This window comes from Ciconia boyciana, chromosome 15, assembly GCF_034638445.1.
Source record: "Ciconia boyciana chromosome 15, ASM3463844v1, whole genome shotgun sequence".
In the NCBI taxonomy this organism is placed as follows: Eukaryota; Metazoa; Chordata; class Aves; order Ciconiiformes; family Ciconiidae; genus Ciconia; species Ciconia boyciana.
This window is the reverse complement of record NC_132948.1, coordinates 8,666,706-8,689,759: the sequence shown is the minus strand read 5'-3', so window position 1 is coordinate 8,689,759 and position 23,054 is coordinate 8,666,706. Positions and strand designations below refer to the sequence as shown.

The following is a 23,054-nucleotide window of genomic DNA, read 5'->3' as shown; positions in this document are numbered from 1 at the left end:
GCCGAAAAGCAGCCACAGAATTAACCCCAAAAGCAACTAGAGCAGCTGTGCAGTCAGATCTAGTCTAGATCTCACTCACCATCCACCCACCTACTTACTTCTTGAACTCCACACTCAAAACACTTGTTCTCTTCCACTGGCTCAGGCGTTTGGCAGTATCTGCAGACAGGACACCTAGAGGGCAAACAAACATCATGATTAGACACAAGGAGCTCTATCTTAACGTTACAGTAATTAAAAAGAGCCAGAGAGCTCCAAGTAAATGCCTTATGCAGTGGGACGCTCTTTATGTGCGTGCATCTCTCAGCTCACGTTTACCCCACTCAAATTTGCCTCCATTCCACACAAGGCTACTGTTTTTAAAGCCAGTAAGTGACAGAAGAACAAAGAACAGTTCTTCCAAAGCCATTTCACAGTCTCAGCTTGATCTGGTTTTGCTGCAGTCCAGGTGTAGAGAACATCTGCAACCAAAAGCCTCAGTGGGGCTGCCAGCAACCTCAGCCTCTGCCAGTAAGCAAAAAACCCACGACCAAGCTCAAGAAACACTTCCTTGCCTCAGCCATAAACATTGCAAGAAGCACTCGTACAGATGTGTTGCACGTCTCTAAACACTGCTCCTCCAGACTGCTGCCAACTGACATCTTCAGTTCTCCATTACATGCAGGGTTTTATGCAGCAGCTACACACTGCTGTGGAAGGATGCTGTAACTGCACATTGCTGAGGACAGCCGAGTAACAGAGGGAGGTATCTACCCTTTGCAAACATACCTTAGTACTTAAAACAACCCTAAGGAGATGAGGAGATGTTTCAATTTCACCTCAACCCAATGGATTCAGTCTCAGCCCTTCCAGGAAGAATATCCCGTAACTGTACCCTAAAAGAATCAGTAGCAGGCACCCCACTATCATTTCTTTTGAAACTATACCACTGTGCTGCCAGAAAGACAGAAGACCCAAGACCAGAAGGAACCTTTGTGCAGACCCTAAGCACTAGAAGCTCAGCTAGGCAGCGGGGTAACTGAGGCTGTGCATCCTCTCGCAGGGCTGTTTATGTATTTTTCATTAGCTGCTGGATAAGCTACAGAAATATTCAAGGGAGGAGACAACTGGATTGCAGTCAGATTTCTATACAAATTCAGGCACTTACAGCTTCCGTGGCACCTAAGCAAAGTGGACAGGGATTTTCTTTTATCGTTCTTCTAGACTGGGAGCATAAGTTCTGCTTAAACTGTATATTAGATATTTAAGTGCTATTTTGGATCTTGCTCCTACACTGGCTAAGCTCCACTGCTTCAAATTTAAACTGGTTTTGATTTATGGAGCAAAGCAGCCCATAAAATTGAATAGCTACAAATTTGATTAATCTTACCAAGGTTCTGTTACTTTGGCTTATGAATGATATACAGAGGGCTAAAATTTTCCTCACAGTCCATCAGAGAATCAGGCAATCATGGGTACCAGTCACAGAGAAGAAAACACAATGAACATCAGCAGCCTTCTGCTGCAGTATCAGTGGCTGCCTGGTGCGCAGTAAAACAGCAGTGTCCAGAAGAATGCAAAATATGCACAACTGATAGCAGCACCCGGGTGCCAGTTGGGGACTCTGCAGTCAGGAGCTCAGAGTCCCATCTACTGAAATGCCCATCTACAGGGATGTGAAGGATGGTAAGAGCAAGAACAGGAAAGGGTTAGCAGTAGGGAAAAGAAGAGCTGCTTTAAGGACAGACACAGGTCCAACCCCCAGCCCTGCCCAGTGCCACAGAAGGTCTGCCCCTGAGCCAGTGCCACAGCCTCCCATCACTCAGCCCATACCCACCTTGAATAATACAGCCTGTCTAGAGCAGCTGCCTCCCCTTCCCAATTTACTGAGTGATCTTATCATCATCCCTTCCTTCCCCGCCTCCCTTCTGTCTCGCTTTCCAGTCCTGTCCCCCTGTACACCTGCTCTTGCCCAGCTCTTCTTCATCCTCTCTCAGCATCTAAGTGAGACGGGCAAGACTGCTGCCCTGCAGGGCTCCCAAAAGGACTCCTACGCCTCAGCCAGATGTGCAGATCTGTCTACAGCACAGCCTCAGCTATGCTGAGGAAACAAATGACTGAACAGACACACAAGACTGAGTGAAACAGGGCTGTGTGTGCATCCAATGCTGTTTACCCCAGTGTTCTTATCCTACAATATTTTAAAATCATCAGCATTACTCTGCAACTCCCTTCCTGCCTTAGCAGTAAGGCCCATGGGAAACACTGTTCAATTACTTTTGGCGGGGAGATTTCTCTCTGGGATTCCCTTAATGGGAAAAAAGAGCATTAGAACTTGCAGTAATTCCTGCCCCCACACTCTGATGAGCAGAACCAGTCTTGTCAGCACATAACCACCACACTCAAACAGAGTTTTAGATGTGGAAATAAAGAAAAGCCTCTTACGTGGTGTCCTCCCACCGCTGCAGACACTGGCTATGAAAGCTGTGGTTACACAGCGTGGTAAGGATCCCGTTCACAGACTCATCCATCCTCTCCAAGCACACTGTGCACTTCGGGAGCTCTGTCAGATCCATCACAGGCAGGCTGGCCCCCTTCAAAAGAACAAGCAGAGACAAATTGCTCAGCACCTTCCACTCACCATACATTAAGCACCCACATAAGAAAAAGTCAAATTTCTCTCTCATTACTGCTGGCGCTAGGGTACAAAAACACTACAAAATAATCCTGTGAGCCTACACAGCAGTTAGAAATTTGTTGAAAAAGAAAACGATCCACAACATGCAATAGACCACAGCCAGAATCCTCTTCACAGCATGGGCTCTGTGCAGCTGCTGCATCTGCCACCAGCCCCATTCTGTTTTCTGGATTCACTAGATCTGCTACCCACAGCAGGTTTAGGTCAGAGATGCTGCAGTGGCGAGGCATGAAGCCCATGAAGTCACCAAACACACTCTCCCAAGTAGAAACAGCACTGGAATGGGAAATGGGGTTTGGGTTGACACAGTTAAGCAGTTTGTGCAGCGTTCTGCCCAGTCCAAGTAATCCTGTTAAAATTCTGAAGTGCAGGGAAAACAAAAAACAAACTTACATCTTCTGATTTGAAGACTTCAGCTCTTTCCACGTACACCAGCTGGCAAACGTCCTCCTCTATAGAGTTGAACTGCCGGCCATTGCATGCCATATAAAAGCTATCTGCATCAGCCTATGCACAAACCAAAGGAAGACAGTTAAAAAGAGAAAACTCGCAGCTGATACAACTGAGGAAGAGGAGCACACATCTGCTGTATCCTCTCCTCTCCCCTCCACCAAGCCCTGTAATACCAGAGGAGACATTTCAGAGAGTCAGCTCCTGCCAGCAGGCATTGCATCTTGGCACTAGGTTTACTGTTACCACTTGAAGACAAGAAGTGAAGTTCACAGCAGTGATAGCTACTCTGATATTTGAGCATTCAGCAGGAATAACGGATTTCCCTTCAGCATCTGTTTTGCCCTTTGTCAGCATTTTCAGTGCATTGGCAAAGCAAATTTGGTCTCTGCAAAAATTTAAGAGGGCCACATTGCAGGACACTGATACTTGTGTCAGGGAAAGGAACAACAATTTAAGTGTGGGAAAGGATCCATTTCACCGGTCACGATTCAGGCATGCTCTGAACCGTGCCCGAGAGTCACTTGCAAAGAGGCAGAACCAAAACAAAACCTGTCAAATAGATCATCCATTTTAACTCAGTAACCTCCCCAAACCCTTTCTCTCACAAACATCACACCAGATTGAGGCAAATTAGCTGAATGCCACAGTCCCATATTCCTGGTCACTCCAGCCAGAAACATAAAGGCCCATGACATTTGGTGTTGCTGCCTTTAGGGGTCACTGGGGAACAGGGCCTTCAGGGAATTTCCTAAGAAACAGGAATTTCAGGGTGAATTGAGTACAAGTTTACAGATTTGCTGCAAGGCTGTTTAGCACTAGATATTTGCCTCTCAAATCTGATACAGCGATACACAAAATGCATCTTTGCCACTACTGCAAATAGCACAAAATGCACACAAATACTGCATCTGCACAACGGTCATGGGAAATACCTCACGCAGCATTCATGGCTGGGGGAAACCTCTGCCCCAGCTCCAAAGTAAGTAATTTGCAGTTGGGAGAAAAGAAGGTACAAGTGAGAGGGTCCACATAGGAATTGGCAGGGGGGGAATGCTTAAAGCTACGTAGTTCAAGAAGACCTGTGAGCAGCAAACTGTGTTATGTGGTGATCAATTCAGCCCTTAGACTCTCAGTTTTGGGGGAGACTGTCCTTTTCACACTGTATTGGCAGTGGCTGTGAGACCACCCAGCTCCCCAGGAAAGCAGAACAAAGTCTTTCCTAAAACGTAAACAAAGCTCCACTGGCTGGGTCCTTTCTGTTCAGCATAGTACAATGCACCACTCTCTTTTTGAATATGCTCTGAGATGGCAGAGAACTGTGTATCCTTAATATATTTTTTAAATACTCTGACAACAAGAAATAGGATAGCTAGAACATGGCAGACACTTGCCTCCAGGTCAAGGTGTGGGACTAATCCTAGCCAGCAGCCCTGGGAAAGCTCTGGGCAATAGGACAGGACTGTTTCTCCAAAGATAAAGTGTGATCTTGGCTAACAGCTGGCCAGTGAAGCCAGACAGCACTCCTAAGCAGCAGCTGTATATGACAGTGCAGCCCCTTCTACAGCAAAGGGACTTCCAGCTCTTACCTGCGAGCTGAACTTTATCAGCACCATGTACTGGTTTGGAGTGGAATCTCGGATGATTTTCATGTGCTCGATTACTTCATAGAAGGAGGCCACAAACTTCATCAGGTCATGACTGGTCATCGTAGCAGGGACCGTGAGGATACACAGCATGGCGCTGCGCCTTACGTCTTCTTTTAAAGATGTCATCTTGCTGATAAGGCAACAGTGACACAACTTCATGTCATTTCAGAGAGGACAGAGCTGGATACATCACACTTCCAACAGCTGCAGTTACTACAATAGCTTTGTTGTCAATCTTAACACTCTTTCACACATTTGTAAATATTAAGAAAGAGAAGCAAGGGGTTGTGGTAAGCATCCAGTGTACCCACGTGACACTATTACTCTTTGGCAAAGGATTAAACCAGGCAGCTCCAATAAACAATGGTTTTGTCAGGAATAATTTGACATCTGTTTTTCTATAACAACAGTTGAAGTTGGCTTGCCACAGATGCTCAGAACTATTCCTAGAACAAGTGAGCAACGTTTGTGTACTATTTCAAATGCTCATTTTGTGTCTCCTGATAGCTTTCAGGAAGACCTGAAATGGAAGTTCTCACACAATTATAGGGGAATGGTGTGAAACTGTAATCCCTGAAATACGGGATGAAACCTCCCGCTTCAGACAGCTCCTCAGGCCTGCCGCCAGGATCCCAGAGATCACAATTTAATTGTGGGATCTCTTGAGAAGCTGCTTTCTAACATCATTTTTTAGGAATCCGCATTCATCTGACACTCTTGCAGCCCCTGGCACAAGCCCTCTCCACCTGGAGCGGCATCACCCACAGCTGGGGCACCCGGGCCACCCTCAAGCTCTACCATTAACACAAGGACCCGGCTGTGAGTCACCCTTCCTGTTTGTCCCAGCTCAGGAGCCACAGCCCTGGGGTGACCGACTCACCCTTCTGGGTGGCAGCATTATTCAGGAGTACTGTTCCCATTAGAGCTAGAATTAGTCAAGCATTCTTACTTTGTTTTGTACAGATGCATAATGCCGTGAACGATTTCAACTGAGGGGTTCCCGCTGAAGAAGGAAATCTGGTCAGGGAGCTGTTTTGAAGGTGAGTCTGGAGCAGCCTCACACTCTTTACTTTGATCGTCATGTTTATTTTTGTCCTCAGCAGATGCAGCCTCTGAAGATTTTCTTCCTTCTGTGGCAGCTTTTGTTTCATCTTTTACAAATCAAAAGTTTCCACATTACTAATGGTGCATCAGAAGTGTCTGCTGTTCCCTAAGCACAGCCAGCATGTACACAACAGCACCCCGAGAAGTCGAATGACAACCCCAGAAAGCAGCAGAACGAGACGCCTCTCATCTTTGCTGTTCCAGGGGAAACTCCAGCGCTGCCAGACATCTGGTGCGAGCCCCTGGCAGGACCCGGTGCCGCACATCAAGCTGGGCGAGCTTTGTACCCAGTGAAATCCCAACAGGCACTGGTATTAACACAAAGCAGCCAGGACAGGTTTGCGGAGCACGGGCGAGGAGAGCCCCGCAGCAGCGAGCTGCTCCTCCTGCGCTGCTCTGATGGCGACTTGGACATTCGACAGGACTTGGGAGTTTCCATCTTGAAACTTCCCCTCTATCAGGGAATTTAACGCCTGCAGAGCTGACCGGTCCCGTTCCTATGGGCCAGCAAGGCTGGCAAGCAAAACACCAATCGGCCCACAGCACAGCCCGAAATAAATTAACCCTTTACCGAGCGGGAAATGTTTGCCAGCAATAACCAGCTCTCCTATCCGGACCCCAACACACATCCCCTAATTTCTCTACCTGTTTTCTACGCTGCATGACTGACTCAAGACCCGCACACCCAGCAGCACCTCCACCATCCCCACGCTGACAGACAGCCGTCACCGGTGGGGCCAGCGCCTGGGAAGCGCAGCGCTCCCCTGCCACAATACGGGGCCCCCGCGCAAGCAGGGCGGGCGACAACCACAGACCCGAAAAAAGGCATTTCCTCCCCCCGAGGCCGGTACCTGGCCGCGGCTGGATGGTCTCAATGATCACGTCGGTCATCTCCCGGCGGCCGAGGTGCTGGTGGAGGATGGCCGCCCGCTCCCCGGGGCCTTTCCCCTCCAAACAGGACGGCACAGCAGCCGGGGGCGCGCCGGTGCTCTCCGCAGCCATCTCCGGAGCTGCGCAGGACAAGGCAGGCGTTGGGACGGGGTGGTGGGAGCGGAGCTCCGGTACCGGGACCCGCCAACTGCACCGCGACGGCGACCCCGACCCCCTCCCCGGGCACCTGGGCAGGGCGCGGCTCCCTCCCCCGCCACGGTGGACAGGGCTGACCCGCACCCGGGCCCGGTTCCCCGGGTGGGAGGGAACCGGACCGGAGAGACTCACCAGCCGCGCTGTAAGCGAAGCCCGCGGGCAGCGGCGAGTGCTCGGCCAGCTCCAGCCGGATCACCACCAGGGACACGCTCATGGGCCCGGGCACCGCGGGCCGCCACCGCGCTCCGAGGAGGCCAACGGAGATGAAGCACCGCTTCCGCCTCCCGCACCTTTCCCCTCTGACCTCACCGGGGTCACGCCGGCGACGCGATGACGTAGAGGCGGCGACGACGACGCGGCAGCAGCGGCGGAGGAGGAGGAGGACGGCGCGGGGGGCTGCGAGCGGCGCGCGGCTGCTCCTCGCGAGACTTCCAGGTGTGTTCTCGCGAGACTTTGGGGCTGGGGTCAAATGGCGCGGTGAAGCCTGCCCTCTTCCTGGCAAGGCCTGGCCTGGACTAGGCCTAGGGGGGCCCGGGGCACGGAAGTCCCTTCCGCGCCCCCCCTTCCGTGCCCCGGCCCCCCCCCAAGGGTGACTTCAGGGCTGAGAGGAGGGATGGGGACACTGGGGGTGGAAGCGGGGGGGTGACAGTCTTGCCTGGGCAGGCGTGTACCAGAGCCACAGGCCCTGTTACCATGGCAACGCAGCCAAGCTGAAGGGACCAGGCCCCATCCCCTTAGGCCGAAGCATATCCACCCCTCCAAAAAAAAAAAATAAACCCCTCTTTCTTCCTTTCCCCTCACACCCACTACGCTGGTATCTTGCAGCTCAGGGCCGTGCCAGGCGTTGGTATGGTTCATGCTTAAGTAAAAGAAACTAAAAGACAGCCCAGCCCTGGAAATAAGGACTTTGCTTCATGGCTTAGAGCTGTCTGTGAAGGATAAAGGATACCCCTGGATAATCCAGCATCCTATAGCCCCCCTAACACGTCTTTGAAACCCTCTCAGCATCGTCTGGATCATAGAAAATTAACTATAGCAAGACTGATTCCAGGGACATCTGCATCAATAGACAAGCAACAAGAATGTTGCAAAAATATAGTCGCTTTGCAAAGTTTTGCTATGATTAGCAATCAGTGGTGTGGGCGTTAGTGATTAGTCAAATTATGTTGTACCTGAACATTTGAAGAGTATAAGGATTCTGTGTAAAACCACATTCAGGTGCCCTAATTTGGCTGGGACACTTCATGTGCATGAATAAATATTTACCCTTGTAATTCTATACTTTGCCTCCTAGCCTCTCTCCTCGGTCAGCAGGGGCCAGTTGCGAATTTTCCACAGCATGTACCTGAGGAGCATTGCCCGCGCCCCTTACCTGCTCTGTGCCGGGATCCGGCAGCACCCGCGTGGGTTAATTCGGCGGAGGCGATCTGGATGGTGCCATTATAAAGCCGTGATCTTTGACGAGAGCGGAGTGCTCCTCCCGTCCCCTTACAAGACAGCCGCGGGTGTGTATTCTCATTTCTCATTTGCTCCTGTTGTTTCTGTGCATGGAGGGAAAATGGATTTCAGGTGTCCCTGTCAGCTGCCTCTGGTTCTGGTAAGATACTCAAGAACTTGCGATGACGACGATGGTACCCCGTTGTGCCATCAGAAGCGCTAGAAGGGACAGCAACCAGCAACCGCGTTGACAGCTCCAGATCAGGGCCCAAACCCATCTGGTAGTGAAACTGTCCTGTAATGACACCGGCTGATACCAGCCAATGTTGGTACCGTCCTTCAGGACACTTTAAGAACTCCGTGTTTTCGCCCCAAGGGTACCACACCAAAAATAGAGGTGAGGTGCTTCAGCTGGGGGAATGCCAAAACTTCTTTTCTCCATGTCGGGGTAAATTACCCCAGTCCAGCACATCGGTTCTCGTGAGTGCTGGTCAATGTATCAGACTTCAGAGGGATTTCAAGCAGGTTTCCCAGTTCTGATGATGCCATACATGCTCTCTTCTGGCTTTCCTACTTTTCTCTGTATAGACTGGGAGGCCCAGAATTGTATTCCAGCCGGCACCATCCAGCAAGCTATACTCTCTGGAGGGGAAAATAGTCCCTCTCTGAAGTACACAAGAGGAGAGCTGACGACTGTGGAGTTTTTGCAGGAATTGGGACAGCAGTGTTTTGAGATTGTAAGCCAACTCCCCCCTCCTCTCTTTGTGCTTCCCAGCTGCAGGGAAATGGGATCCTGCAATGTGGTGGTTCAGTGAGGAAAGAGGAGCTTTTAAAAAAAATCCTTTGATGGAAGGGTCTGGATTTACCATCTAGGAAGCATCACTGTCTGATCAGGGCAGACTTTTCACTGCCATCATCATTCTGGTACCCAGGCAGGATGGTCAGATGAATTTGCCTTCACTTCCACCAGCCTCATCCGGCATATTTCGTAACTTTTTATTTCAAGACAGCTCTAGGATCAGCTGAGATGAGAAGTCAGAGAGTCAGAGATCAGCTAAAAGGCTTTTGCTGCTAGTTTGTACATGGGCACACTCAATGGATGGAGGCCATGGTCTCCAGGGAGGGTTCTTAAGATCAGTAGAAGACCCTCCACCACAGCTCCAGGAACACAGTGCAAGAATGCTCTTTTGAATAAAGTCTTTTTGAAACAGCACAGTCTAAAATGCAGATTCCTTTCCTGCCTGCTGAATGGTAAAGCAGTATTTATCTCTAACCTGCCTTGATTCCATGGCAGGCACAGTCCTAGTGCATTTCTCTCTCCCAAAATCAGCCCTTTATCTCTGCTGCTGCTTCTGTAGAATTAGTAATGTGAGAACGCTTGTTTATTTGGTCTAAACAATTTAGCTGGGAGATTCACTGACTGCCTTCTGCTGCTAAAGGAAGTAGGACAGCAAGATAAGATGATCAGGCAACCTACCTACCCAACCACTCTTATTTTCCTCCCTGCTTAAAAACCATTTATGGCTAATTATCATTCTTGGGGGTTTCTCTGTTTTCTTAGGCAAATGTCTGTGTTCCAGTGGACTCTTTTCTCTTGGACTTAATCAGAAATGAGATGATAAAACAGCTCCCCATAATGGCAGAAGCAGTACAGTGTATCCGTGCAGAAGGTCTTAAGACAGCTCTTCTAAGCAACAACTTCTGTCTGCTGAATGGAGAGAGCTTTCTGCCCCTAGACCGAAAGCACTTTGATGTGGTAAGCCTGGATGGATTCCAAAATGCATTTCTGTAGCTAGGTCTATAGAAAGTTGCAACCAAAATTCTTTACATGCAGGTACCAAATGAACAGCAACCAGCAGCACGTATTGGTAGCCATAAATGTAACAGTCTGTGAAAATGTTTCCTGGCATAATTCGTTGTAGTGACTGGGCCTTGAAGAGGGTCTGAGTAAGAGGCAGGTACTTGTGTATTTGAAAATTCATTGCAAAATGCCCACGCAACCACAAGTATACGTGTAACAGGCATAGCTAGCGATGTTGATAAAGGACTTAGAAGCTGGAACACTATACAAGAAATAAATGTTATTACCCAGTGCCCCTGCTTGCTTTATATTTAGTCCTTAGTCTTTTAAAGCTTGTTTCATCCCAAAGAATTGCAAAGCATACCCTGTTTTAGAAAAATCCCACTACCCCAACGTGCCGCTCTCTCTGAGCGGATGAGTAGGCAGAGACCCCTCTCCCAGCACGCTTCGCTTTTGCAACGATGAAGCAGAAGATTAGCCATGAACCTCGAGGCTGGTTCGAGTGGCTTCACTTTAACAGGCAGCTATGAGGACTCGCCTCAGCATGACAGAAAATTTGCTTTTTTGTGTGCCCCAACTCACATCTTTGAATTTCAGGAGTTTATTCATGACTTAAGTTTGGTTTATAGCCTTGATTGAGACAACAAAATATGCAAAGAGTCGTCGTATCAATACATTTAAAACCTGGGACTGTTTAAAATCATCTTGTCAACATTATGTCATTATTGACTCAGCTTTCTGTGCATTATACTAGTGACACCAGTGCCTATGAAGTTCTCTTAGTGGAGTGATGGTCTGTCGTGATGCTCTGTGGTACCTTTCATCCCAGGCTGTTTCAAAGCACTTTAATAACCATGGCCTATCCGGTGTCATCACTCATGCGGTGTGGCTCTTCTGTAACAGCAGGCAACAGCACTGCACAGTAATTAGTGAAAAAAAAAATTAATTGAATGTGGATTTCTACTAGGATTGGCTTTTATGTCTATCTAATAGATCCATTTCTATTCCTAGAGTCTCTGTCAGTGCAGAGGTGAAATATTGCTTGATTTTTTTGTGGTTTCAAGGGCAATGTGAGTATTCAGAGACTGACTCAAGAATTTTTTGATCCAAATTTGGGCAGATGATTATGGTCAACATCTCTGCTGCTGTGAAGATTGCTTTGGCGTGGTTGATAGGTGCAATGGTCAGGACACCGCTTTTCCAGATCATTTGGAAGGTGGTGCAATCCAAGGCTTTCTTGGACAGCATTGAGCAATTGGTTCAGCATGGTCTGGGACATCCAGTGAGTCTCCCACATCATGACATCTCGTTGGATATCTTCCATCCCAGGACTGGCTGATCCTGTTTAGCTTATTTGAGCTGACAGAACCACAGCCAAGCAATTGGCACCCACGCAGTCACTTGAATCACGTCCTATCCCGCTCCGTCAGCCCTCCATTCCCCGTGTCCTCTATTTCACATGTTACTTAGACTGTCAGTCTCTTTCCCACCCTCCCGTCCTCCATTTCCAACACTGCACAGGTGTTTGTGGTCACAGTAGGCTCATGCATAATCCATTTGTTGTTGCTGTAGATGGTTGAATCTTACCGGGAAGGAATGCGCAAGCCAGATCCTCGAATCTATAAGCTGTGCTTGGAGCGCTTGGGCGTTCAGCCCCAGGAATCCATCTTCCTTGACAACAGCAGCCAGAACCTAAAAGCAGCAGCCCAGCTTGGCATTAAAACGGTGAAGGTACAAAGCAATGCAACCAGGGCAGGCTTTGGGTATGGTTTCTAAGTCCAGAAGCTGTGTTTGACTTGAATGACTCAGGATTTTCAATCACAGTGGCAGACTCGTGTTGCCAAGCCTTTTGTTTCAGCCTGTCCTTATTCCTACAGGATGTGGCGGGGTTAAAGGGGAGGATTACTGGCAAAGTCTGCACTCGCCTGCTTCATTCACAGCTCTAAACCCTACAGCCAGTGTAACCTCGGAGAAGTCACTTCTCCTTTATGGACCTCAGTTCCCTATTAGAGAAACAGCCCTAACCGTATGGTTGAGACAACCACATCCATCTGATATGAGAAAATAAGACTTATTTAATAAATTTCTAGAAGCTCTGAGGCTTCATGGATCTGTCAGCTGGGGACTGACTGGTTAACCCCCAGGCTTTGGAGATAGTGAGCACAGGGGTTTTACTTTGGTGAGAGGGAAGGACAAGCATGGGACTGGTGGGAAGAGTGAACTCTGCTCCCCTGGACTGCACACAGGGAATTCCAGCTCTTAGCCTAGCCCAGGCTCACAGTGCCTATGCCGCAGTAACAGGTACGTCTCCGGGACAGAGACCAAGGCAGGAGGCTCAGCGAGTATTGGTAATGGCACTCTGTGCTGGCAAGGACTAACTGACCAGTGAATTCCTGTGTGTCTTAGTGGATCGGTGCTGTTGGACTCACAGATAAATGCATCACAAGTGTGCAGAGCTCTTTCTTTCCCAGGCAAATTTATCTTGTATCACCCAGTGTTTCTCCCTCCCTCCTGCTTTCAGGTTGATGATCCAGAAGTAGCACTCAAAGAGCTGGAAACCTATCTGGGTTTTCCTTTGCAAGGCTTTGTTCCATATACTCGTTCAGTGAGACCAAGCATGGAAATCCCAAAAGATCACCTGCAAAAGTACCTTGAAAATGTTCTCAGTGACCAGGCAACAGGTATCGCAGTGCTTTTTGCTCTTCAGCCTGAAAGCTTGCATATCCTGGAGCCATTGGCTCTTTCCATCATAAGGCAGATGGATTGAAAAATAATATTAATGAAAGGTGCCTAGTCTCCAAGCAAATGTTGCGTCCATTCAGGTTTCAGTGATCTGTCACTGTTTCCCAGAAATGGGAAACAACATTTTAGGACTTCCTCATTTGGGAGGCGTTGAGCACAAGTTGCCAAAGAGTTGCCAGGAGTATTCTTGGCCTGTGAGCCATCTATGAGCGATTGCCATGCTCCCCTGGTATTTGGGACACAGGAGCAAAGTGTAGGTTCCTGATTGCTGCAAGTGAGATCTCAGACCCAGGCACAGGAAGGGGAAGTAAAACCTGGAGAAGTGGTGAGAAATAATTGCAGCTCCTGCTTCTGTCTGCTGACCCTCTGCTCTCAACTCTTCAGGCCCACTAGTGTTACGGCAGTTTGGCCATGGACAGTCTACCCGGACCTATTACGTGAAGTTTGGAGATCGCTTGCTTGTGCTGAAGAAGGAGCCCTCTGACAGCCTGCATCCCTCAGGCCCTGCAGTCAGAAGGGAATACAGGTGAGAAGGAGCTGTGCTCCTCATGCCAGCTGACCAGGGAAAACTCTTGTAGGAAATCCCAAACAACCCCATCCTAGGGACAGTGCTCTATTCCAGCCTTGGCTTTTCTGTTCCACATCACACCCAGAGTTCACACACCTGCCTCCCACATTGTCCTCCCTGCATTTTGCACAGCTCCGTATCCCAGTCTGTGATCTGTCTGTTCGCTACAGCTAGCGTGAGCAGTCCTAGATTGAGAGACAAAGCTGTGCCTACCGCCCTGCAGCTGGTGGTGAGCGTGCGGTTAGGACCCTGTGCCTGTGAAAAGCACCTTCCCCTGCACTGCCAATCCTGCCAATCCATGGAGCACACCACAGCTCTCCGCAGGATCTCACTGTCGCATCTGGCACCCTGGGTGGGAGAGGGGTTGCAGCACTACACTGCAACTGAGCAGCGAGGAGCCTAGCGAAGGGCTAGCCCCATGCTGGAGGGGTCACGCTGCAAACCAGTTTGCTGTGCCAGAGATCTCTGCCTCAGCAGCAGAGCAGCAGGACACTTGTGGGGAAGCAGTTGTGACCTCCGCTTGGTTTTTCAGAGTGTGTTGGTCTTGGGGCTCTGGGCCATACAAAGATTTTGGTGTGCTTCATTCCCCTACCTGCAGCCATGCTATTTTAGTGTGCTATTTTAGTGTGAGCACAGGGCTCTTTTTTATATTGTGTGTCTGCCTAGCAACAATGCAGTTCTAGTATCGATTCCCTAATGCCTTTCTGTGCTGACATGGCTCTCTGACTCGCCCTGGCAGGATACTGAAGGCACTCTCTGAGGCTGGTGTTCCTGTTCCCACTGTACTTGCTCTCTGTGAGGACAGAAGGTAATCTTGTCCCTCAGCTTTCACTCTGTGCTTGACAACTTCAGCCAGATTCCCCCAAAGATGAGGAGAGGAGAGAAGGAGCCAGACCTCACAAAGTTCACTGGTCTAAATAGTGTTTGCCCAGTCTCTGGCCAGAGGAGCCTCTAGAAGTTCAAAGGACAGTAACACTTTTATTTGGCTTGGTTTAGGTATGTCCTTATTTTAGCAATCAATCAAAATGCTGTGTTCCTTTGAAAAGCTGCTATAAAACAAGGTAGGGCTTCCTGCTGACTCAGTATTCTCAGGTTTCCAATAGGGAGGTGATTTTTCTAACTGCCAGTCCTCGGACTTGCCCCAAGGTCTACAGCCATGATAGCAGCAAGTCTGTGACCAGGACACCCTGTCTAGCCTGCAGTCAGCACAGCTATGCTCAGATCTCTGCTGGCTGCAGTAATAAAGTCTCTGCACTGCAGTTAAATGTCTGTCCACCATTCATGATGTTTGCATGCAATCTGATAGCCCAGCTCCAGAGCTCACTGCAGGGAGGCAGGGAGATGGTTGGTGCTGTAGCCCGGCCCCAAGCTCAGCTTCCTGGGGCTGGAGGGAACGGGACTGATCATGCCACAGCTGTGTGCCACTGGCTGGCAGCCTGAGTTGGGCTTGAGCCCAGGCCACATATAGGCGTGAGAGCTCAAGTGCTGTTGAGGCTGCTCTTCACCTTGCCGTGCAGGTGAGGCCCGGGGGCATGTTCAAGGTGCAGGTGAGATTTGAGGGGTGGTAGGTAGCAGGATTAACCTCAGACCTGCTGGTTCCACCTTGCTTCCCCAGCACCTTTGGCTCACCTTTCTACCTGATGGAGCACTGTGCTGGCCGTGTCTACAGCGACGTCTCCCTGCCTGCACTGCAGCCTAGCCAGCGGAGGGCTATTTATGCTGCCATGAGTCAAGTCCTCTCCAAGATCCACAGTGTAGACCTCAGAGCAGCCAAACTGGAGGACCTCAGGGAGCATGGTGAGAGAAGGCTATGTATCCTCTATCACTGTTTTCTTCTCCTGTGTATCAGCATTTCAAGGGGTAGGCTCGGGTACAGGACTTGGGCCAAACTTGGGGGCAGTTAGGAAAGTGAAGATGAGCAGCAGGATGTCTGAATCCCCGGGCATGGTGGGAGGGTGTGGAGAGCTGCTTTAGATCCTCCAGATCTGTGTTTCCTGTTAGTAGTCCCCAGAGCTTCCTGCCATGAGCAAGAGCTGCACTGTGGGTGCAGGAGTAACTTGTTTGCTGCCATCTCTGACCAAACTTCCTCAGCTCCTCCAGTCTCTGCAGGGCTATCGCAGCTTCTCGGAGTTGGTGGAGAAGTTACGTTTTTGTCCAGGATCTGATTATTTCCACCAGAATATAAAATCCAGTGCCCAGTTAAGAATGTATGAGACCCCTGGAAATCACAATTAAACTCTTGGAGCTTATCTCAGGGTGCTGGACTGAGATCTGCTTGGCTGTTTGACTTTTTCTGTATGCACCTTTTATGCATCTCTTTTGAAGCCTCTTTGTGCCTGTCCCTTTACCTGAGAGCCTTTGTTTCCTTTTTACAGGTAATTACATTCAGTGGCAAGTTGAGACCTGGACAAAGCAGTATCGAGCTATGGAAACTTGTGTTATCCCAGCCATGGAGAGACTCATTGAGTGGCTGCCTCTGCATTTTCCCGAGTCTCAGAAGACCACAGTGGTCCATGGTGATTTCAGGTACTGTTTGGCTGACAGCACTGCCCTGGAGCACATCCCAGGTGGCAGAGAGTGAGAGAGAGTGTAAAGCAATATGCAGACTCCAAAGAGATGCTGAATTGGGCTGGTGCAGCAGCTTCAGAGTAGTCCGAAAGCTGGGCTCTGGGTCGTGTTCAGCATTCCCCAGGTAATGAGACCTAGAGGGCCACAAACCCTTCGCATCTGGCATGAGAAACATATTCCAGGAGCTCTGACTGGTGCTGACTTGCACCCAGAGCTCTCGTATTTTCCCCAGTGTTTATCTGCCTACTGATCTGTGGCAGTTTAAAAGCAGCACCCATTCGAGAGCGGGGAAACTGAGGGCAGGAACTGACAAGCCTGGACTCCCGATGTCCGATTCCAATCTTGCTGCCTCATTGGTGTTTCAGAGTTTCTTCATGCAACCACTGCAAACACTGGTCTAACACTAGAGGATCATCAACTGTTTCTGCAATACTCAGAAATCAGTCATGGTGCACGTTGCTAATTATATTTGGTGCTTAGAGAGTTTGGGTGGCTGGTGAGATGCTGCAGGATGTATGGCAAAACCTGCCAGTGTTACAGGCGAAGTCGTGCAGGAGCATGGTGGCTGGGGAGAGAGGTGAGGGATGCTGAGAGCTACTTCTGTGCTGTCAGACCCTGGCTGCCAGGGACGTGAGGCCGCAGCGTAGGCGTGTGCCAATTCTGGGCCAAGGCTCCTTCCCGCAAGGTTTAGCGCACACAGTTCCTGTGTGACTGGAAGGTGGTGAGCTCTCTGCACCCTGGGGGTTGGCTGCCCTCTGTTTCCTCCTCAGTAGGCTGCTGCCCTCTCCTGGGGCTCAAACAGTTGAAGGCTGTACTATGCATAATCTACAACACATGGCAATGCAGGGCCTGGAGTTATTGTGTGCCTTTGAAATGACCAGAAGATCCCCCTGGACAGTGACTTGCCTGCTTCGCTTTTTGGCTAGCCTGTCCTGTAACATCTGTTAATGATCTGAGGCCCTGAATAACTTGGTTTCATTCTTCAAAGCACAGTTCAGTTCATCATTAACCAGGGAGTTCACTACTGAGTAATCTCTGTCCTCCCTGACCTATGCTTGCAGAAATTAATCTTTCACTTGTGCAGCCTCCCAAAGGACTCAGCAATTTTTGAAGAGAGTGAGGAGCACTGGAAAGCTCTTCTGCTTCTGTAGGTAGGAAAGCAGTAGGAAAGCACCTACTGCTGCTGAGCACTGGGATTTTTTTCCCCCTCTTGAGACTTTTCTGATCTCTTTTTCCCTCTGATACAGGATGGACAACCTGGTCTTTCATCCAGACAGGCCAGAAGTCCTTGCTGTCCTTGGCTGGAAGCTTTCAACTCTAGGAGATCCCATCTCTGATTTGGCGAATAACTGTATGGCCTACTTCCTGCCACCTCACTTTAATGCACTGAGAGGTACAGAGAGGGGCAAAGTCACATTTGACACACAGAGAGAGGAACCAGAGTTCAGAAACAGATTAGCTCCTGCCCAGAGAGCTCAGCTGGCAGTTGAGCTCATTGCAGTTGGAAAGGGCTGTGGGTCTTGTACCATATTCCCTGCTCTGCCCTTTCTCCCCTCCCTGAAGAACCCTGCATCCCTCCAGGGCGGAAGCGTCTTTCTGCATGTGCAGTAATCACTGTGCCATGATCACCCCATCCCCAGTTTGTCTCATATCTCCCACCCATTTGGCACATACTCTGCCATGCGCTTCTATCCTGGTTGGTACTGTCACCCTGTTTATGCACATGGACCTTTGTTAGCAGTCATGTCAGGGATGGCCCTAGAGAGGAGTTGCAAAACTGTGTTTAAAAATTAGTTTGGATGATTTTCCCTCTCGTTTCAGCTGTAAAGCTGGGGAACTCTTTTTGGTAGGAAAGCTGTGAACCAGGCCAGCCCAGAAGGGGTTTGTCCACAAAGTTATACACTTGTTAAAAAGAACAGTATAGGGGTAAACAGGGAGGAAAATCACTCCGTTGTTTAGGAGGAAGATCCATCAGTCACAGCTTTCACAATCTCACCCCAATGAACAAAACTGCCCAGTATGCATTTCACCGATGTGGGTTGGTGCCAAACCCCCATTGTTATGTATGGAAACAGCATGGCAGCGGTGCAGGTGTTGGATGGGTGTGGGTGTCTCTGCTGCTCCACAGCTGCATGGCTCTGCCACAAGCCTCACGGCATCCCTAGAAAGCTCTGAGCTCCTCGCTGTCTGCTGCTTCACTGTTGCCTCTTCACATCTTCCAGGCTTGAGGAAGTGTGATTTGGGGCACCTGGGAGTTCCCACGGCAGAGGAGTATTCCCAGATGTACTGTGGCCACATGGGAGTGGAGCGCCCCAAGAACTGGAATTTCTACATGGCCTTTGCCTTTTTCCAACTGGCTGCAATGCTGCAGGGACTCTACAAACGCTCTCTGGCAGGTGAGGAACCCAGCCACGCTGGCCCTGTTCTGCACAGGTCTCCAGCCAGAGCACAGACACAAGCACTGGTGTGGGGAGAGCTCTCGCACTGAGCCGGGGGAGGTCAGACCGGCAGCATGTGCTGCAGGGTTCGGGCACTTCTGTCTGCGATTCCTGAGAGCTCTGAAATTCCAAGTGCTACAGCAAAGCGTGGCATGTCTGGCAGTCTTGTGCTTTCAGCATAGAGCTCCTGTGGGAAATAAGGGATCAAAATGAGAGATCTTGTTTCACTCTGGAGACGAGTGACCTGGGAGTAATCATGCAGCGAGTGATTGCTGCATGTAGACAAGAGGGATGCGATAGAGTGTCCTGTAAAGCACAGAGCTCCCTGCCTGCTCCAGCACTGGCTCTGGAGGGTGTGAGGCTGCTACAACCTCTCAGGCAGGCTGTGTTGTGTAGTTAGGATGTGTCCTGCAAACAAAAAATAGAGTCAGAGGGGAGCACTCACGGGGCATTTCCCCAGCGGCTGCTTTTTGCTGGATGCAAGGTCTGGTCTGTTCCTGTTTGCTGTTTGTGCTGATCGGAGGTTGCTGAGTGATCACTTTTCTTTCACTGGAGAACTGAGCAGAGGCCAGAGTTCAGAGCTCAGAGCCGAGTCCTACAGGTGGAGCTCTCAGACCTTCAAACTAAGCACCACCTTCAAAGAGAGAGTCGAGAGCAGGGAGGTGGTGTGAACTGTTTGTGCTGTTTATCTGCATACATCAGGTCTGGCCTGGGAGTCTTTATCAGAAAAAAACAAGACATTATTTTCGTATTCCTTAGAGAGGAGTCTTCTCGAGTCCTACTGGGCTGGCCCAGACAAGGGCACGTGGCGCTGTTTGGGATGTGACTACATAACACGGGCTTTCTTAAACAAAGGTGTCCTACTCTTCTCTTGTCCCCAGGGAGGCCAGCCCCAGGTGAAAGCAGCCCAGAGGATGCAGAGTTCGTGGCCGACCTGGCTTGGGAGTTCGCCATAAAAGAAGGATTCCGTGTGTTTGACAGCCTCCCCACTGCAAAGCCTCTTGCACGATCGTACAGCACCTGGGCCAGGCGAGGGCCCATCCTCAGCAGGAACTATGGTACCTGGGCACGTCCAGGGGCAGCTCCTGTACCCAAAGTCCCCCTGGTCACTCCCCCCACCAGCCTGCTGGGGATGGCCCAGGGTCTTTGCTGCAAACTGAAAAAGATCATGGGTGTCCAGTGGAGTTTTCTGATTTCCCAGCCCAGATGGTGTCCATGTCCTCTTCTAGAACTGAAGGTGAGACATCTTCCTCCCTGAAGTAGCTTTGCTTTGCTGGACCTGCACCAGGGTGGGGGATTGTGGCATACCTCTGAGGGTCCTTGCTTTCCTGATCACATCAGACAGTTGGCGCTTGTAGAGTCCAATGGCTTGGAGAAAGGGAGCCAGATTCCCATTGCTGGCTACATTAGAGTAACAGAGTTCATGTTCTGGGAAATAGCAATTTCAGAAGCTGGCACTCCCTTCCAAGATGAGCAGATTAACGCCAGCCCAGCTGTAATTGCTGGTGCTGCTCCACCAAGGTCCTGCCACCAATGCCGGTGGAGTCCCCAGAGCTTGGCTGGACTTGGGCTATTCAACACCTGCCAGACCAGCGCTTGCTCATTCCATTCCCCTGGCAGGGCTCTGGAGCCTCGCTGCTGCCTCTGTGTGGGGAAGGCTAAGTTAATTCTCTTTGTAAGAGTCCCTCCTGCTGCTTCCTTGGGAGGTCCCTCAGGTAGGGCAGGGAGCTGCTTGCACCTCCACAGCTTCATTTCCTCCTTTGTGTTCTCTTATCCTACTCTCCCTGGCAGGGGCTGTCCCTGCAGATGTCCCCATCAGCAAACAAACAGTTGCCTGCCCAGTGATAAGCTGAGTGTGATCGGCAGTGCCGGCTCTGGGATGCCACTTGGAGTTTGGCCTGGCCACTGCCCTGGGCTCTCCTGCACAGAGCGGGTGCTGCTGCAGCCCTGAACCCTCAAAATGGAGGGACACTGGTCATTCCTGGTATGGTAGTGAGGAAGCAGAAACCAGCTACCAAAGTGACTTGCCCATGGTCATGTGGTAGGTCAGTGGCAGAGATGGGAGTAGCATCAGGTCTCAAACTGTAGAGCTTTAATTACGTGTCTCTTCCTTCTGCCAGTGCAAGGCAGGTCAGGTCAATACGCAGGTATCAGGACACCTGGGTCCCCTGCCCAGGCTCTACAAACTATCTGGTTTCTCTGTGCTTCCACTTCGCAGTGCTGCTGGTGGCCACAGTGTGGCTCAGTGTGGCTCAGTGTGCCCGTGGCTCTGGGCTGGCTGGTGTTGCAAACAGATTTGCCAGGAGCGGTGCCATAAGTAATCATTCACAGAGTGTGTCATGAAAGCAAACATCCCTATCCTTGGGTTGTTACAGAGATTATATTCTTCATGTATTCTAGTGACATTATCAAATTCTAGTGGGTTACTTAACTGCCTTTTAGCTGTCAAAAAAAAGAAAAATCCCATCTGTTGTTCAGCCCTTCAGAAGCATTTCCTTGTGCTCTGGCAGAAACCAGCAAACCCCAGCATTTCAGGGTGCTTAGCAGCTGATTCCCTGAGGAGGTGGAAAAGGAGGGGAAGCAGCAGCTCTGGGGAATTTGGAAGTGCTGAGATGAGCAGATCTCCTCGCCCTTCTTCCAGACACTCATCTTCAGAGCTGGGAGAGAGTCACCAAGTCTCCAAACACCAGGACTGCCACGCTCTCTCTACTCCATGCCTTGGGCTTGTGGTAGAGACACTGCTCCTTGTCTGCGGGACCAGAGAGCCCCCTCATCCCTGCCATCTCCCTGTCCATCCCACTGTTCTTTCCCTTGGCATCGTCCCTGCACTGTCAACCTTTGCTGTGGAAGCATGTTGTGAAAGCCAGGGGAGGAGTCTTGCTGCCCGCAGGAGAAAGATAATGCAGTGGAGTGTTAAACAGCCAAGTAGTCCTGGCCTGGGACTGTCCCAGCGCTCATAAGCTGGGCAAGGGCCAAGGGAAAGGGCAAGCCTACCTCATGCCAGCTGGCACTGCAGGGGTGGAGGTTCAGCCCAGCAAGCTTGGCAGCAAGATGCCCTTGGCTGAGGCACTCTCGGCTCAACAGGGCAGTGTCTCAACTGATCCTGCCATGTCCCACACGGGGAGCCAGCAGACATTGCACACTGGTCCCGACGGCTGCCTGTTCCCGCAGTTCTCTGGGGAGATCCTCTCCAAGGTTGCAGAGCAAAGCTCAGTTTGTCTCTCAGAGCGAGCATAAGTGTGTCTGGCCAAAGCACCGGGCACCCAGCTGCACTCCTGGCGTCATGCCTGGGAGGGAGCCAGGACTGGCTATCGGAGGGGGCAGCACCAGGGTAGGGCGATGTAGGAGGATATAACGTGTCTCATCCTCTTCCATCAGGCAGAGAGTGCCAGGACCAAAGCAGTGGCTCTGACGATGACTGTACAGGCCACAGATCAGGATAGCCAGGTGAGCAGACACACGCACCTAACATTTGACCCTTCTCTGGCCCAAATAAAGCAACACAGGGACACCTCCCTTCTGGGGCCTCCTCCACACCAGGAATGAGGCGTTGCAGTCTGGGGCCCGTGAGCATGAGGGGTGATTTGTCCTGTCTGTTGTGGGATCCCAGGCGAGGACATTTCCCCAGCACTGCCTTCCCCAGGGCATTTGGAAGGGGCTGGGGCAAATGCTGGCACAGCATTTGCTGCTGTGCTTCCCTGGTTCTGCAGCTCCTTACTTGCCCTGTGTGAGCTTTGATCTCACTCTCACACAGGTCTCTGGAGCAGAGCATCTCAGCAGTGCAGACCCCAGCCTGGGGCTTCACTCGGACCGGAGCTCCATGTCTGGCTGAATGTCCCGCGTGGTTCACAGGACAGCGCTCTCCAAACCAGAGCTGAGCCACTAGCCGCAGTGCTGGGGAGCCTCGGATGTGAGACTAAACCAGCCACTCCTGCATGGGAGAGGTCATGCTAACAGCAGCCTGGGAGCTTCTGAATTTCAGTGGCGTTTGCTGTTATCTCATATCTGGGCTCAGTCCCTTTATTGCCAGGGTCCAGGTAAGGGGCAAATCCATCCCTGGCTGCAAAATCATGAGGCTGCAAGCAGTCAATACCAGCCTTGCAGAGGGGAGGAGCTGGTCAGGAATGGCCAGGATGGGGGTGCAAGACTTGGTTTTGGGAATAAAGAGAATGGAGCAGGGTGTCTCTCCTCCTTCAGCACAACACCTCCAGCTACCTGCAGACTCTAGAAGGACTCCAGTCAGTGGTGGGGGGAACTGAATCAGGGCCTTGAGGACTCCTGGCTTCAGGGGAGATGCTGGAGCTGAGGCAGTGCCTGGCCCCTGGAGCTGGGAGGAACTGGGAGGACTCCATGGTCCCATGACTGCAGTGGATCTCTCTGGGTTTCTTCGGGGATCAGGGAGGATGCAGACTGGATCAATGGGGGCTTTCAGTGCTTCACAGAGACCAGCAGCAAGGAGAGACCTGTGGGAACAATTGTGAGAATTCCTGAGCTCTTTATGTGTAGTCTAGTATTCATTCAATATTAAAGTGAT

The 23,054-nt window shown here is 50.6% G+C and overlaps 2 protein-coding genes across 6 annotated transcripts in view; one reads left to right on the top strand and one right to left on the bottom strand.

The window, feature by feature from the left end:
- Positions 1-7,330, bottom strand: part of BRAP (BRCA1 associated protein) — a 15,994-nt gene extending 8,664 nt beyond the window's left edge. The window contains exons 1-7 of the mRNA XM_072880173.1: positions 7,099-7,330; positions 6,732-6,890; positions 5,726-5,927; positions 4,717-4,906; positions 3,071-3,184; positions 2,425-2,573; positions 99-174 (exon numbers count right to left, since the gene is read on the bottom strand). Of these exons, the coding sequence (XP_072736274.1) occupies positions 99-174; positions 2,425-2,573; positions 3,071-3,184; positions 4,717-4,906; positions 5,726-5,927; positions 6,732-6,890; positions 7,099-7,180 (972 nt within the window). The 5' untranslated portion in view covers positions 7,181-7,330. The remainder of the gene's footprint in view (positions 1-98; positions 175-2,424; positions 2,574-3,070; positions 3,185-4,716; positions 4,907-5,725; positions 5,928-6,731; positions 6,891-7,098) is intronic.
- Positions 7,210-23,054, top strand: ACAD10 (acyl-CoA dehydrogenase family member 10). 5 transcript variants are annotated; one of them, XM_072880167.1, is made up of 15 exons: positions 7,282-7,401; positions 8,261-8,471; positions 8,992-9,140; positions 9,965-10,159; positions 11,777-11,935; positions 12,726-12,885; positions 13,331-13,472; positions 14,254-14,322; positions 15,130-15,311; positions 15,890-16,040; positions 17,330-17,475; positions 18,305-18,478; positions 19,402-19,757; positions 21,899-21,967; positions 22,275-23,054. In XM_072880167.1, the coding sequence occupies exons 2-15, from the start codon at positions 8,306-8,308 to the stop codon at positions 22,350-22,352; spliced, it is 2,196 nt and encodes a 731-aa protein (XP_072736268.1). In that variant the 5' UTR covers positions 7,282-7,401; positions 8,261-8,305; the 3' UTR covers positions 22,353-23,054. The 5 variants fall into 5 exon arrangements, with proteins under 5 accessions (XP_072736272.1, XP_072736268.1, XP_072736271.1 ...); XM_072880168.1 differs by lacking the exon at positions 7,282-7,401 and adding an exon at positions 7,458-7,555; XM_072880171.1 differs by lacking the exon at positions 14,254-14,322 and having other exon boundaries at positions 7,210-7,401.

Excerpts from the sequence above, each read along its gene's own strand:
- ACAD10 (XM_072880167.1), top strand. The coding sequence starts at position 8,306 with ATGTACCTGAGGAGCATTGCCCGCGCCCCTTACCTGCTCTGTGCCGGG. Across the intron at positions 15,312-15,889 it reads GGAGGACCTCAGGGAGCATG|GTAATTACATTCAGTGGCAA; the intron begins GTGAGAGAAGGC and ends TCCTTTTTACAG. Across the intron at positions 19,758-21,898 it reads GTCCTCTTCTAGAACTGAAG|GCAGAGAGTGCCAGGACCAA; the intron begins GTGAGACATCTT and ends CTCTTCCATCAG.